This window comes from Equus asinus, chromosome 2 (assembly GCF_041296235.1).
Source record: "Equus asinus isolate D_3611 breed Donkey chromosome 2, EquAss-T2T_v2, whole genome shotgun sequence".
In the NCBI taxonomy this organism is placed as follows: domain Eukaryota; kingdom Metazoa; phylum Chordata; class Mammalia; order Perissodactyla; family Equidae; genus Equus; species Equus asinus.
In genome coordinates this window covers 24,146,025-24,161,227 of record NC_091791.1, presented here as the reverse complement: position 1 = coordinate 24,161,227, position 15,203 = coordinate 24,146,025, and the positions used below count along the sequence as shown (strand labels likewise).

Here is a 15,203-nt window from a genome sequence, read left to right as displayed (position 1 = left end):
TACGATTGATTCCCTGGGGAAATTCCTGTGCATTAACATTCTGAAAGCTATTTTTCCTTAAACTCAGAAGCATTTCTAATTGTTGTTGAGGTCCAAAATTGTTTCTTTTCTGGTTGACATTGTTCTAAGATTGACTTTGAACAAGTTGAGACAATGTATGTGTCCCCAAATGGCTGGTTCCTTCTCAGCTTTCAGAGCTCAGAGAAGTGACCAACTCCCCCCCTCCTTCCCCATTCCTGGTCACTCTGCTCCCTATTATGTTTTATTTTTACTATCAATATTGTGGGGGACTGGAATTGGCCACCCCAAGATATGTCTCCTTGGCATGAGGATGATTTAGGGCTGGTTACTTTTAAAAATTGCAGATATGAGAGAAACTCTGAACAGCAGAAGTTACCCATTGTAAGAGACATTTACATTTGTAAAGGAAATCTCCATCTGTAAAGGTGTCTCCTCTCTGTACCAGGGAGAAGGGGGTACAACCTTATCTTTACCAGCTCTTATCAGTGCAGAAGGCAAAGACTTAAAACTGCATAATAACCTTACCCTTGTTTACCGTGCTTTTCTGGTAACCTCCCATAACTGACTTCCCCCACCCCCAACATCCTCCTTTGTCTTTAGCTGAGGATGGTATTTAAGATGAGAACTCCTGCCATTTTGGGGAGTTGCTCAGTTTTCCAGAGCCTCTCCTATGTATACATGTTATAAAGCTTTGTTTAATTTTCTCTTGTTATGCTGTCTTATGTGAATTTAATTCGTTGTCTGGCCAGAAGGACCCAGAGTGGGTAAAGGAAATGTCTTCCTCCCCTACAATATCTTCAAATTATTTATATGTATGATAGCATTGTATTTGTTACATTAAATTGGATTTGTTCATTGTTCCTATTAGAATACATGCTCATGAAGGTAGATATCTTATCTGCCTAGTTCGCAGTTATATTATCACCATCCAAAGAAGTCTGAACCACATATGGATTAATAAATATTTGTATTCTGTAAACCAAGGATTTCTTTTCATGCATTTAACATGAAAATGACAACAGCTGTTTCCTTGTATATGTCCATCTGGAATTATTCTGGGATTCCCCCACAGTGAAAGCATCAGCCTAACATACATGTTCAAAATACTACTAATGCCTAAGAAATAGGGAAACAAATTACATAATGATTCAGAAACCAAACTTAGGACTTTTTCATGCTACCTTCTAGCCAGTGTTTTTTTCTTTTCTAAACTGCAATTATTTCACTTAAATTAATATCTAAGAATAGCTCCCTGAATACAGCAGCTTGAGTGGTAACAGAGAGGAAGGGCAAGGATGTGCTGGTTCTTGACAAACACCAATTGAACATGTAATTAGAGGTGCTAGCTGGGTAAGGGAGTTGGACCCGAGACAGCACCTCAGAGATCACTGCTAAATAAAATGGCCTTGTTCACAACACAAAGCTGAAAATACAGCGTTGAGTTTCAGCAAACATTTATCTAGTGCCCCCTAATGGCAATGTCCAGTGCTAGGGGCTGAAAGAGTGAAAGGAAAAACAAAGATCCTCTCCTAAATGAGCATAGAATTTGGTGAGAAAGGCATACAGTGGCGGACATGAACACAAAGCCAAGTTTTAAATACATGTTGTTTAAAGGGAAATACGTGAAAGAATGTCACAGAGCAAGGAGCACCTACAGTTTCATAAGTGCCTTTGGGTTGGGGGAGATTTGTTGGATTTGATGTGGGCTGAACTTGAAAGAGGTGCTGTGCCTGCCTGTGTTCTCTCAAGACCACTCCCTTCTCCTCTCCTGCTCTGCTTTGTATTTCAGGAAACTATGTCTCCCAGGCTCCACTGCCCACAGCCTTGCGGCTGGGTTTGGCCAATGGGAAGCATGGGCTAGAGATGGGAGGACCAGAGCAAGGGAAAAGGCAAGCACCCTCTCTGTATCCTCTGTTTGGGCAGCATCACCAGCTATGGCCTCATCTCCTCCATGGCTCTTCTATGGCGCCAGTAACCGCCAGACATTTCCTCCATGACCTCAGCTTCAACCTGTGGTTCTGGGTCCTGGGCTCTGGGAATCCCTGTGTCCTTGCAGCCCAGGGAAGGGAGGGGCTTCCTGTTGATGCTAATCTTGGGGTGCTCTCACTTTCCCCTATTTGGCATCTTGGCTCTTCAATTACTTAACAAATTCCCCATATTAAATCCCCTCTGTTGGAAATCTCTAGGGACGATTTTTGTTTGACTGCTTGCACCCTCAGTGACACAGGAGAGAAACTGCTCCTGATGGGGAAGAGCAACAGAGGCTCTGTCCTGGAAAAGAATGGAGGGTAGGAAGGAAGATACAGCCATGGGAAAGGAAGGGTTAAAGGCCACCTAAAAACAACAGGAATTCTCATGCAAGCTGAAACTGTGCTATTGAGGCAGTGCCCTTCCGAACCTTGCAGGTCTTTGGGAAGACTAAGGAGGATTCTGTGTCTGCACAGATGTTTCAGCCAAATATAAGGGCAAAACGTTACCCAATAAGAGACACCGCTTACTTAGGTAAGCCATAAGGCTGAAAAGATGTGGATCCAGTCCACCTCTTTATTTTCCACCAAGTTTAAATCAGTTATTTGGGACTCTCAGGAATGACTCACCCACTCAGAATACCAAAGCTGGGAGGTATCCTCTTCCTTCAAATTATAAGCATGAGCACACTAACGTATGTTAGCATTTAACATATGTTAAAGTGCGTTGTTCAAGGTCACACAGCTGGCATAGCCAGAGAACTCTACTCTCCTAATTCCAGGTTCAAAGGCATTTCTATGATTTCATGTGAGCCTTCACCTTTCCCCAAGTTTCAGTTCAGTACATGCAGGTTTGGTCCTTTGTAACTACAAGACTATGAACAAATTTGAATGGGTTTGTTGCATATTAATAATTTCTAATTTTGAACTAACAATAATGAGCATGTTAGTCATTCCAAAGTAACCAGTTTGGAGTGATTTTTAAAGAGAATAAAGTAATTTAATAGTGTAACAGACATTAAATAGTAAACTGAAATGCAGGTAGAATTCAAGTAGTAGAATATATTCTACTTTGTTACCAAAAAAAACCCCCAAAAAACAAACCCTTCAAGCCTGTGGTGCTTACTATAATTAGCCTTAATGAAATCCTATAGATGCATTACTTCTATATCAAGACTGAATACAAAGATTTGAGATAAAATAAACACCTTGAGCCCAAGACTTTAGAGACATTATCTGTTTAATAAATATGATTGTAAAAGCAATAAACAAGAGCAATTATACATTACACTACATAGTATTTAACAAAAAATACATCAGAAAAGTTGTTTTAAAATTAGACATAGTTCCGATACTATAAGAAAACTTTTTCTTTTTTTAATTGGCTTCCTATAAAAATAAGTTGGCAAATGAGGGATTTCAATGCTCAGTTGGAATCCTGGAAAACACAGAACAGCTGCCAAGCACCCCACTGCTCTCAAAGTTGCTGTTTGGAACTTCTGAAAAAAAGCAAAGCAAACCTCTGCATTTTGGACAGTGAATCCAATTAGGAGTAACGCAAAGGAGAAAATGTTGGTTGGGTAGTTCAGGGTACAGCACGCACAGTTTGCCTGCTGAGATTTTGGAAAAGGCGGCAATGTCAGATTGTTAGTTTGCCCTGAATCTTACCTTCCACATCCATCTCTCCCCACCCACTCTCTGCCTCATGCCCACCCAACTCCTATTGTGTTTGCACCTGCTGCTAGGGAGTAGGTAGGCACTTGGATACCTCCCATTTGCAGGCTCTCATTACTACCTTCTCTTTGGGATTGAGCTCGAATGGCCTAGTTCAGTGGTTCTCAAACTTTAGTGGACATCATAATCACTTTAAGAGCTTGTGAAAACAGATTGCTGGGCTCCACGCCTGGAGTTTCTGATTAAGTAGGTCTGGGGAGAGGGGTACACCAAATTTGCATTTCTAACAAGTCCGAGGTGATGCTGATACTCCTGAGAAGCATGGAGCTAGATTGTGAGAACAATGAGGGCCCCTCTGAGCAGCACCTGGCCTCAGGAATCTCCTACAGGTGGGAGGGAGCTTTGAGGAGAGGCACATGAGGACCCTGGAGATGCAGAATCTAGAGCTGGCCATCGTTGATCACTTTCCAAAATGCCAGGCGTCTCATGTCCACCTCTGTTTTTAATTAGGACTTACAAGCCCATTCTTCCCTATGTCTTCTCATGTATTCATTCATTTATTTTTAAACAAATCATTTTCTTGATACCTCCTCTAGGCAAGGCACTGTGCTAGATTGTTATTCCATTTTTTCATAATTTTCCAATTAAAATCAACCGAACTGCAACTCTGAGGACTCCCTGTGCTGCTTTGAGTGAGCCTCTTTTGGTTTCCAAACACTTTGTCTTCCAGATTCAATTTGGGAGGCTCCAACTGAAGAGGATCAATGAGGATGTTTCCTATGGGATAGGAAGCCTGGCAGGTTGGGGATCAATTGAGTTCTACAAACAGATGGCTGCCTCAGGCATAATCCATTGCCCAGATTCCTACCGGGCATCCTCAACCACCAAACCTTCTGCTTGATTAACTTCTGACTGCCGCTTGGCTTCTCCTCCCTTGCTGAGCTACAAAGGGGCACGGATCTGCAGAATCTTCAGGACACCCCCACGACCACAGAGCCCTGTTATACTCTGTTGGTGGCTTGGGGACATGGCCAAGAAGGAGGCTGCACTCTCTGAGCGGTTTTTCAAAACCACTTTTTCCTAGATTTTAGACGGGCTTTGCCCAATTCCTAAGACTCCAAGGGCTTCTGCTCGACATACTTTTGCTCCTTCCCTTCTCTGGGCCTTCTTTCATGACTGCCCTGGAAAAACAGGGATTTCTTCATGCTTTGAGCCCCTCTGTTTTAGTTAGTCAGCTAACTCCCCCGGCTTTATGCTTATTGATTTGTCTTTTGCTGATACTGTGATACTCAGAGATCAGAGGGCACACCTGTGAAATGTCGGGGACCATCCTACATCATCGAAATCTCATCCTGGTGAAGATAAGACCTCTGTGTATTCTCAGACTTTTTGAGACTCCTAAACATTAAATCCATTAGCCTGCTTCTTCTTCTGGTTGAAATCAGTTTTATTTTACAAATACTTTTACTCTACTGTGAGAGAGGAAATACTCAGTAAGAGCAACCATCACAGGAGGAAACTGCCCTGCCACAGGGTAACACATTCAAAACAATTCTCACAAGAACCTTTTGGAATCTGACCGCATGAGATTTTTGTTAAGGTATGAGAATACCATTATCTATCTGGATGCTTTCTTTTGTAATGTACAGGGCCAGGTTTGAATTGCTTTGCATGTCTCAACTCTTTCACACACGTTACGTGTTTCTAGGTGGGAAAAGTGATGATATTTGGAAGAAGCAGGTTCTACAGGAGGAGACAAAGGATACAGGAAGTGGAACCCTGCAGGCCAGGATGCAGTTTGGTCAGTGTGTATGTAAGCTGGCATGCTTGGGAGTGTATAAAACTGACAAAACTAACGGAGCGATCAGATACCTGTGGGTGGTGGAGGCAGGGTTGGCAGGGGCTGGGTCAGTATTTAGGGAACAACAGGATTAATGCCCAGAATCTAGCAACATGTTTGGGGACAAAAAGTAGGAGCAGTTGAAGGATAACTTGGGGATTGGAAGGAAGAGATACAAAGACATCAACAGATCATGAATACACATGGGTAGCAAACAATGGGAAAGTAGAACAATGGGTACCTGGGATTCTGTTTTCTACCTACTTTGGGGCAGGAGTGGGGAAAGCTGCCAGAGAAAGCAGCCCTGATGGGAAGGGGTGAACAGGAAACAAAGGTCCTCTTCCAACACGCTTGCCCCTTGCCTGCCTTTCTTCCCTACTCTGCCTGCATATGTGAAACTTCAAGTCGCTTCTTAGTCCCTGTGGCTGCACGCAGTGGAGAAAGCAGCCTTGTGGCCACTGCTGGCCCGCAGGGCCACGAAAGATAACTGAGAAGGGAAAATGGCAATAAGAAAAGCGGAACAGAGAAACAGCTCAGGGTTTCAGACTCCTGTGCATGTCTTTGTGTCTTATGAAAGGGGCCGGGGTGGCTAATCCACCCGCCAGCCTGGAGTGCTAAAATAGCTGTTAAATCTAGAGCCAAGAATATTTCCAAAAATACATGCAGATTTCCTTGGCTTTTATATGTTATGAATTTTCTACAAACACGACCGATCAGAAAAAAGAGAGAGAAGAAGAAAGGGGGAGGGGAGTGTTTTTCCAGTAAAATACAGCACCTGTACACTGCCCTCCAAGCCTGTTCTCAAGGTATTGTCCACATGCACAGGCTTAAAGCTAAAAACCCTTGTTGTCTGTGTCTGAAGAATTAAAAAGTCCCGATGCAGTGAGTGTTTGTTTGTTTGTTTGGACTTGGACTGTTTTTATTTTATTTTTTGTTTGTTTTTGTTTTTACTGGCGTCCTCCATTCAAACATTTACATAGGTAGGGATTTCTTTTGTGCTTTGATTCTCAGCAACTATGGAAATACTTCCTGGCGAAATAGGAAACAGAACAACAAAGGAAAGAAAAAAAACACAAAGTTAGTGGTCATGAAGGATGATGCACTTGACAAGAGCGAAATTCTTTCCTGATCAGCAGGTCGCCTGTAGCCTTTGGGGGTTTTCCTTAAATTGCAAATTGTGCCCCAGCAGATCCCCGCTTTGGCGTTGAAGGTGGAGTGGCGTGTCTTGCTCTTTGCAATCGGAGAGATGAGTCACCAGGTTGAGTAGAAGGGGAGGGAGGGGAGGGTAAAGCTACTCTCCTAAGAGAAAACGTGTAACACTTACTCATTTAATGACACTGGAAATGGAAAGGTGTCAGAGACTTTGCAATGTGCTGAGAGACGTTCCTGGAGAAGGACGGCTTGCTACTTTAATAACGTAAACAGCGGCTGTGCTTCGTACCCCGTGGAAATGGGATTGAAAACCAAATGACCCACAAAAATGCACTTAGAAGCTTTAGAAGTGAATAGACAGGGTGAACGCTTTCTGGACTTGAAGACAGAAAAGCCTTTTTCTTTTTAACCCAAAGCAATTACGCATTTATCACCCTGTCTCCCCAAATAAAGGAAAGCACACTGTGAAAATTGGACACCAGATGTGGCTGTAGTTGTTATTATTACCTCCCATACGAGCCAGTTATTGCATTTAAATTTCCCCTTAATGCAGCCACAGAACTTTCCCATATCCATTTAAAGAGAGGGTTATGTTTCCATTTAGGTACTCATTTTTTCCCCAAGTAACAGATTAAAAATCTTATAAGGCCTTCTAGGTGGTCTGGCAACATCCCATTAGAGTGAAGCCTGAATGGTTATATCATAATTTATGCATCATAGTCAGCAATGCAGGAACCTGGGAACATTTACAGCTTCAACTCCTGATGCCAAAAGACAGGATCACAATAGTGTCTCCTCGGGTTTGTCTAACTTCCTGGAAAATTTCCTCTGCAATAAATAGTAGGACTTGACAATTTCACTTGAGACTCCCTACACCTAGCTGTTGGATTCCCATGCTTACTTCACAGGCAGAGAGCTCTATTGAAATGTGAAGTCCATGTTAAGACTTCTGGTAAGGGGCAGCCGAAAAGAGGAAGAGATCTGCCATTCTGCTCTGTAACAGTCTAACCCTCCAGTGGTCTCTCTCAGGATGTCCCATTCCTGGGATGTCCTGCAAGCTTTATGCTTCTTGTCCTTAAAATTCTCAGGTTCCATATTTCCCGGGGGATAGTTTTTAGATTACTGCTAGATTTAAAAAAATCCCAGGGTGATGAGTCTGTCCCTTCTCTACTAGTCTCATGATGTCTCTCCTCTCTGAGTATTCTGGAGTGATCTGCCATCCTTGGAGCTGTCTCAAGGTCAGGCTGCCATGTCTTGTTCTGGTCATTACAAAACCTGTTCCTCAAACCCTGCCCAGCCCTCCAGACCACAGATCCAGCCTCTGAGGCCCCTCCTTTTTGTATATTGTTAGAGTAAATGCTTTGCTCTTTGCCCATGAAGATTTTGAAGGCCAATGTTTTAGCAAAATTTTTTGCAAAAAGAAGAATGAACTCATGAGAAAAAAACTAGACAGGAGCAAGAAGGCTTTTTTTCCTTATTCCAATGGAAGGAAGCAGGGAAAGAGGCATCTTAGCTGTTTCTCTCAGGGATGTTAGAGCAGAAGAAAGTGGTTACATCAAGCCAGAAAAGGGTTAGAGAGAGAATCAGCCATTGACTACTTGGCTGGACAGCTGATGGCTACTGGGAATCATTTACCTATGAGCTGGGATTCCACCTTCTCATCTATCAGCTGGCCAGGCCTCCTTAGTTCAGTCTGAGGGATATGGGACCTGCTTTCAGTGTGACTGACTCGACTGACCATCTCTCGTTCTTTCTCATTCTGCATCTGGGCATAAACATTAATCCCCGGGATCTTCCTAAAACATTAACAGAAACCATCACTGCTATGACCGGGAGACGTATGTCACTGCAACACGTGCTTCTGAACCTGTCAGGGAGAAGGAAGAGGGAGGGGAGAAGTGGATGGAGGGACACGTACCTTTTAAACTTGTAGATGACGAACACCGCCAGCCCCACAAACACCACTGATAGCAGCATCAGCATGGCAGATCCACTGTGGGTTGGAGTGAGGTCCACGAGTGGAGCTAGGGAACAAAAAAAGTATGGTCATGAGCAGAGATATGGGCAGGTGTGACTCTGTAAGAGGCTTACACTGTTCACAAGAGGCATGGTGAGTCCCAGAAAACCACATGGGATGCACATATATCCATATGTGCATGCATCTGAGCCTGTGTCAGCTCCCAGAATGCTCCAGCTGGCCTGTTCAAAAAGTGCAGGGAAGCAATTCAAAGCACAGACCCCGGAGCCAGAAAGCTTGGATTTCAGGCCAGCTCTACTATGTGCTGGCTGTGTGATCCTGGGCAAGTTATTTCACGTTAATGTGCCTCACGTGGTGAGATGAACAATACACATCTCATTGGGTTTTTGTGAGGATCAAATGACTTCGTGTATGTAGAGCACTAATAACAGTGACAGGCACATATTAAGCTTTCCATAAGTATTAGCTTTTATTGCTACAGTTGCTGATATTATTATTTTTAACCAATATTTACAATAACATAATTATTAAATTTTCATATACTCTGAATGCAAACTTTTCTCTCTATGCAATGCAAATAACCAGAAACACCCCCTAAAGGAATATTTTTATGAATTATCTACTCTCTCTCACTCCTATCCCAGCAATTGTCAGGTGAGAGAAAGAACGGGAGAGTCATGGAGCATGCTTATAATTTTTGCACACAGGATACTGATGGCTAAGTGAATATTTTACAAAGGCAGCCACTCTGAGGCTGGAGCAGGGGTGAGCAATCCAGTGTTGTCTCTTCAACTTCCCAGAGCCCTGACAGCTCATGCCAGGAAGCCCCAGCCTCTCAGAGGCAGTGAGTGCTCCTCTCAGACTAAATAGATGCCTTTGCAGCTATCAAAGATTCCCCCTCCCTGAGCCTGCCCTTAGAGTGCAGCTCTGAGGAACAAATGTCTCCACCTCCAAACCCTCCTCCATTTCACGGTCAAACCTGTTGTACTTTAATGACTTTGTTTGCAATTAATTTTCACTCTCTTGAAAACTGACCTTTTGCAAATATAGCATAGCTCAAGCATAAAACACAAGCCACATGTACCCCTTAGAAGCCTGAATGCTGACCTTTACCATCCGTCAATTTAAGCAAAGCCTCATACCCAGAAATGCAGGTGACCTTTAAGCATCATTTTCTGTGGCTCTTCTGTGTTGAGAACCAAGAGGGCAACATTCTGGTCACCCAGGTACAAAGGTTCAGGAGTAGGGGGCTGTAATACTGATGGTCTCAGACAAGACTTGAGGCTGCTTCTGCTTTGGTTATTGAAGGATCACATCCCAGCCACTCAGTAACCCCTGCTGGAAAGCATATTCCATATACCAAATAGTTTTGGTGAAAAACAAAAGTCAAGCCCTGGTTCTCAGAAAACAGGCTTAGTTGTTTTAGTCAAATCAGCTTTCAGGAAGCATGAAAACTAAGCAATCCCTCTGATTCTCTCTCTGTAAATTAAGTGGTGCTTAAGCTGTGAAGGGCGAGTGTGTGAGTGTGTGTGTGAGAAGACGGGTGTAGTTCCACTGCAGTGGAGCATCCAAGGCAAAGGTGCTCTCAGCCCAAAATTAGAAAAGAAAGGTCTCCTTCATTTACACAGGCAAACAGCGTTCCATCAGCAAAGGGGTCCAGAAATACTTTGGAACTCATGCCACAACTGTTAGGATGTCATCAAGGGGAGAAGACCTTCCATTTGTCATAGATATTATCGCAACTGACTTTCACAAATGGAAGGCAGGGGCTACGATCTCCATTGAAGAGATAAAAACAGTGAAATTCTCATTAGTGTCATTCCAAGGATTCAGAACTAGTAAATGCAAGAACTAATACTTGAACCCGGGTCATCTCACACACACATACATACACATTTTCTATATATTCAACCTGGGCCAATTTCAGTGGGAGATATCAGAAATTTAAAAAGATGTTTCTGAGGATGCGGATTAGGGCTAAAACTATAGCACAAGAAGCAAATTAACAAGCGACACAAGTTAAAAGATTGCTAAGTTTTAAAAGGACCAGTTGGAATCATAGCTCACATACTCAAACTTGGATGACACGTATTTGTATACATATACGCATATGGGTGGTATGTGTGCACAGAGAAACGAAGTCTCATGTACCCGCCATCCAGCTTCAACAACAATAACTCACAGACAATATTATTTTATTCCCACCTCCATCCAGTCCCCACAACCCTCAAGTACTGGCTTATTTTGAAGCAAATCTCAGCTGTCATATAAATTCATCTGTAAGTCTAAAAGATGAGGTCTCTCTCTTTCTCTCGATATTATCACAATACCATTATTACACTTAAGGAAATGATAACAGGAAGATATTTTAAAGGTAATTTTCTAATGCAAGCCCTTAATTTGACAGAGAACAAATGGAGGCCCAGAGAGGAGCCATAGACTATTAGGAGGGTTAAAGGTAGGTAGGCTATGTTAGCTAAACTTTTAATTCCTACCTGACTGCTCTTTGAGAATAAGCAGAGTTATCAGTGTTATGGAGCAACCAAGAAGGATGCTTGAAAGGGTTAGTATTTGAAACAAATGGAAAACTAAAGAGAGGAGATTGCTTTGGCCAGGCTCTCACGAACACAGAAAGCAAACACACACACACACAAATGGACTCTATTCCTCTCTCTTCCCCTCCTCCTCTTCTCTCTCCCCGTCACAAGCTTAAATCTTCCAATTCTAAATCATTGCCACTCAAATCCTCATTCGTAAACAAGCAGCATTAACATAGTTAAGTAATTAGCATGTTATTTTGGGAAAATGAGCTTCTGTATCCCGAGCTCTAAAACGTGTGCTCTCTGCTCTCCCTCCCCAGCTCTGCATCACTTAGTCGCTTCTCAGAGGCAGGCAGGCAGCAGCGGTGAGAGATTGAGTACCACTGCCCTCTGTGTTCCGTGGGTGGCTTCTGCTTGCTGATCTGTGCCTGAATATAAACGGGCCTATTATCGTTCCACACAACAGCAGTTGCATATCTTAGTGTGCCCAATACTTAGGTGTGTTTGTGTGTGTTTTGCTGAGGAATGGAAACTTGTGATAAATGGGCTTTAGCTTGTTGTGTGGAATTAGCATAAATTAATCCCTCTCCAGTTGCAGCCTAAACAAGGTAGAAGTGTAGGGGAAAGTGCTGAGGAGCTTCTTTGCCATTATCCATGCACAGAGTAAAGCACAGACACCACAGTACTGCAAGTGACTCAACATTTCTGAGTCTGGTGCCATACACACCATTTCTAAAATCCTGCAAGCAACTCAGAACTGCATTGAATTATGATATTCTATTCAATGAGGACCTGGGTTGACTATAATAATACAGCAATAATAACAGTCTTCTTGTGAAAAGTGATTGATATACAGTGAGTGCTACATAAATGGTCACAGGTTGCATGTATGAGAGCAAACTCAAAACTCCACGTTTGCAGTAAAGTAATTGATATGGTCCCTTTTTGGACTGAGATTCTGACTTGGCCACTTACAGGCTAAATAACTTACACTGAACCTCAATTTCCTCACCTGCATAATGGAGATAAAACACATGCTTGTTTTAGAAAGTTGTGTGAATAAGACAAGATGGAATGTATAAAGCATTGGTATGGTGTTTGGCACATGTATGTGCTCGATATTTTTATCACTGTCATATCATTGTTATCACATTTCTGAAAGCATATTCTATAGAAAACAAGCCCTGAAAGATGATGGAAGAGTTCCACGCTCAAATAATTTTGGGAAATGGTATATATGGTGTTTTCCCATCTTGGAGATCCCTGATGTCCTCAGTATATTAAAAGCTCACAGCAGTCCTGCAGGAAAGAAAGTCATTTAACTGTACCACGGTGTTTCACACACTCATTAGACCACAGACCCTTGCAGACCACAGTTCCACACAACACGCTTTAGGAAATGCCTCACCCTGAGCACCTCCTTCCACTGGCTTCCCCCTTTGTTTGGTTTATTTCCAAGTTTTAACACCAACAATATGGTGCAATATTATGCATACAAGTTTGAGAGCACGGCATGGTAGGCCCCACCTACTGTCATTCATAAAACCTCTAGTCCTTATCTTTAGAGTGTGCTTGACCTTTCTATTCCCTGGGTCACAAAACACAACAAACAAAACATACCCCTTGATTGCTAATAGTAAGTAGCTCAATCTGGTTATAGCTCTAGGACAATTTTCTAAACTACCTAAAAGCATTTCAAGTCTCCCCTAAGAGAATGGTCAGCCTCACATAAATTAATTGCATTGCTGAATCAACCCCTCACTGTGTGCAACCTTTATGGAATTTGAAACTTCTCCCACCAAGAGGTGATATCTGATTCCTCACCTCCTGAATCTGAGCTAGCACAATAATGTGATTTGACAGTGGAATGAAATAGAAGTGATGGTGTGCCAATTGTGAGCCTTGTGCGCTTTTGCTCTCTCTCTTGGAATCCTATCATTGCCATGTGTGAGCAAGCCCAAGGAAGTCTATTGAAGGATAAAAGATCACCTGGAGGAGAGCTGAATTATCCCAGCCAAGGCTGTTCTAGGGCAGCCTACAGCCAGCAGAGCCCCAACATGCGGGATACCCCAATCAAGATCGGTAGAACTCTCTATCCAATAATTCATAGCTGATTGCAGACAAAAAGCGAAGATAGACAAAACCAGAACCAACCAAATGATCCATAGACTCACATCATAAGGAATAATAAATGCTTTTTTGTTAAGCCACTGAGTTTTTGAGTTGTTTGTTACACAGCAACACCTTACTAATACCTTCTCTTTTCAAAGAACTCTTCTCTTTCAACTGGTTAAATATCCAGTTAGCAATTCTTACCTTTGGGCTCTACATTGCCCACTTCTTGCTATGGACTTCTGCTAACACTGGCAGGGTGGCATGGTATAAGTAAGATGACTATAAATGTTCACTTCTAAACCCAGATACTTTAAGAATGAAAGAGAATGCTATTAAAGCTTACGCAGACACAACAGATATAACCCAGGACAGGAATAAGGAATTGGTGTCTAAAAGGTAGCTTGCTTTGGGTTCTGGTATCTTCTCTGTGTTTCAATTGTGTTCTCTTGCCTTCTTTTTTTCCTGTCAATTTCTCTGGACTATTTGCCTTGTCTTCCCCTTGGGGAACTATATCTCGTGCATCCTAACTCCCACTTTTTTCCAGCCTGATGTATGTGCGTACCTTGTTTCTGAACCATTCATCTGATCGCTCCCACTAACTATTCTCTGCACAGTTTCTAGGTATATCCTCAGGCCAGTTACCCAGTGGTCATTTCAGGCCCTTTTATGGGCCCAGGGAATCTTAGGAAAAAATGGTGAAGAAAGACTCTCTTAGCAGCTAAACCTCACTGCTGGCTCTTGGTATATTTATGAAAATATCACATTCATTTAATCACATTGGGGAGAGGGATATGTTTAGATATCTTGGCATCTGTTATTACTTATCATAACATCATAATAGCTTAATAACTGTCAAAAGCCACTGGGTCTATGTGTCTGTGAAACAGCCTAATTACTTGTAAAGGAAAAAAAAATATTTATTTTGGGGAAAAACTGAAAGAAGGAAAACTACTACTAGCATGATTTTACTCACAAAAGACTTGTAAAGGATAACTGTGTAGATAATAAGGCAACCAGAGACTAACGAGACAGATAAGTTTATGGGCTGTGGAAGAATTTCACTAGTACTAATTTCATCCCTAAATGGAAAATGTTATTGCAACAATTTATTTCACTCTATAGTTCAGAGCTCCACAACTCCACGATTTGGCATCTGCATCTATAACGACGTAGCTTAAGTTATATTGTATTTTCTAAAGCTTCTTGACTAATGCTAATTCTGCCTTCAAGTGGAAAGAGTCTTTCTCAAAGTAAAACTGTGGGGCAGGATTCATGATGTATCCTGGCGTAGGCTGAAATTCTAAGTTCCTATCCCATCCCACATTTACTCATAACACACCCAGCGGTAGCAACTGAAGCCTGGAAATATTAATTCTCTAATATCTCTGTGATAATATCTTTTTATTACACCTGAAAAAGAAATTGAACCAGTCAGCAGCAACCAAGAAGGCCAAGATAACACAGGATAAGAGTTTTATTAAAAACCTGCACACACCCTTGACAAAGGACAGTTTTCCTAAATTTAACAGCTTAAGTAAGGCAACTGCTCCAGGAGGGGGTCGGAGCAGTGTTACTGTGTATTCAAAATTTTCTGTTATTCAACCGGGGATTTAAGGCTCTTCCTTTAAGAAATATTAACCTTTCACTTTTTTTAAAAATCATATGTATCTAAAACTCCAGGAAAGCAGTGACCCTACTGGAAAGCCAAGGGTAGAAGAGCCCTTGATTCTCCAACATGTGCAGAAACATAGCGAGATGCTGATGTATCATTGTCTGCTCATACTAGCACATTAATTGCATCTAGATAATATCATTTGTTTAGCTTTCATAAAACGCATGGCTATGCAATTGCATCTGCCACTAAGATTCTAGTTCACACTTTAATCATTTTTCAACTGCTTCATGGCCACAGCTCT

The 15,203-nt window shown here is 42.2% G+C and overlaps 1 protein-coding gene across 7 annotated transcripts in view; it reads right to left on the bottom strand.

The window, feature by feature from the left end:
- Positions 1-3,210: 3,210 nt before the first annotated feature.
- Positions 3,211-15,203, bottom strand: part of SORCS1 (sortilin related VPS10 domain containing receptor 1) — a 475,161-nt gene continuing 463,168 nt past the window's right edge. For 2 of the 7 annotated variants that reach the window (XM_044751161.2, XM_044751249.2), the window contains exons 25-27: positions 8,573-8,678; positions 8,290-8,450; positions 3,211-3,487 (exon numbers count right to left, since the gene is read on the bottom strand). In XM_044751161.2, coding sequence (XP_044607096.2) covers positions 3,408-3,487; positions 8,290-8,450; positions 8,573-8,678 — 347 coding nt within the window. In that variant the 3' untranslated portion in view covers positions 3,211-3,407. Of the gene's footprint in view, positions 6,802-8,289; positions 8,451-8,572; positions 8,679-15,203 lie in introns of all 7 variants that reach the window. The other 5 variants (XM_014844792.3, XM_044751163.2, XM_014844800.3 and 2 more) reach the window with 5 other exon arrangements.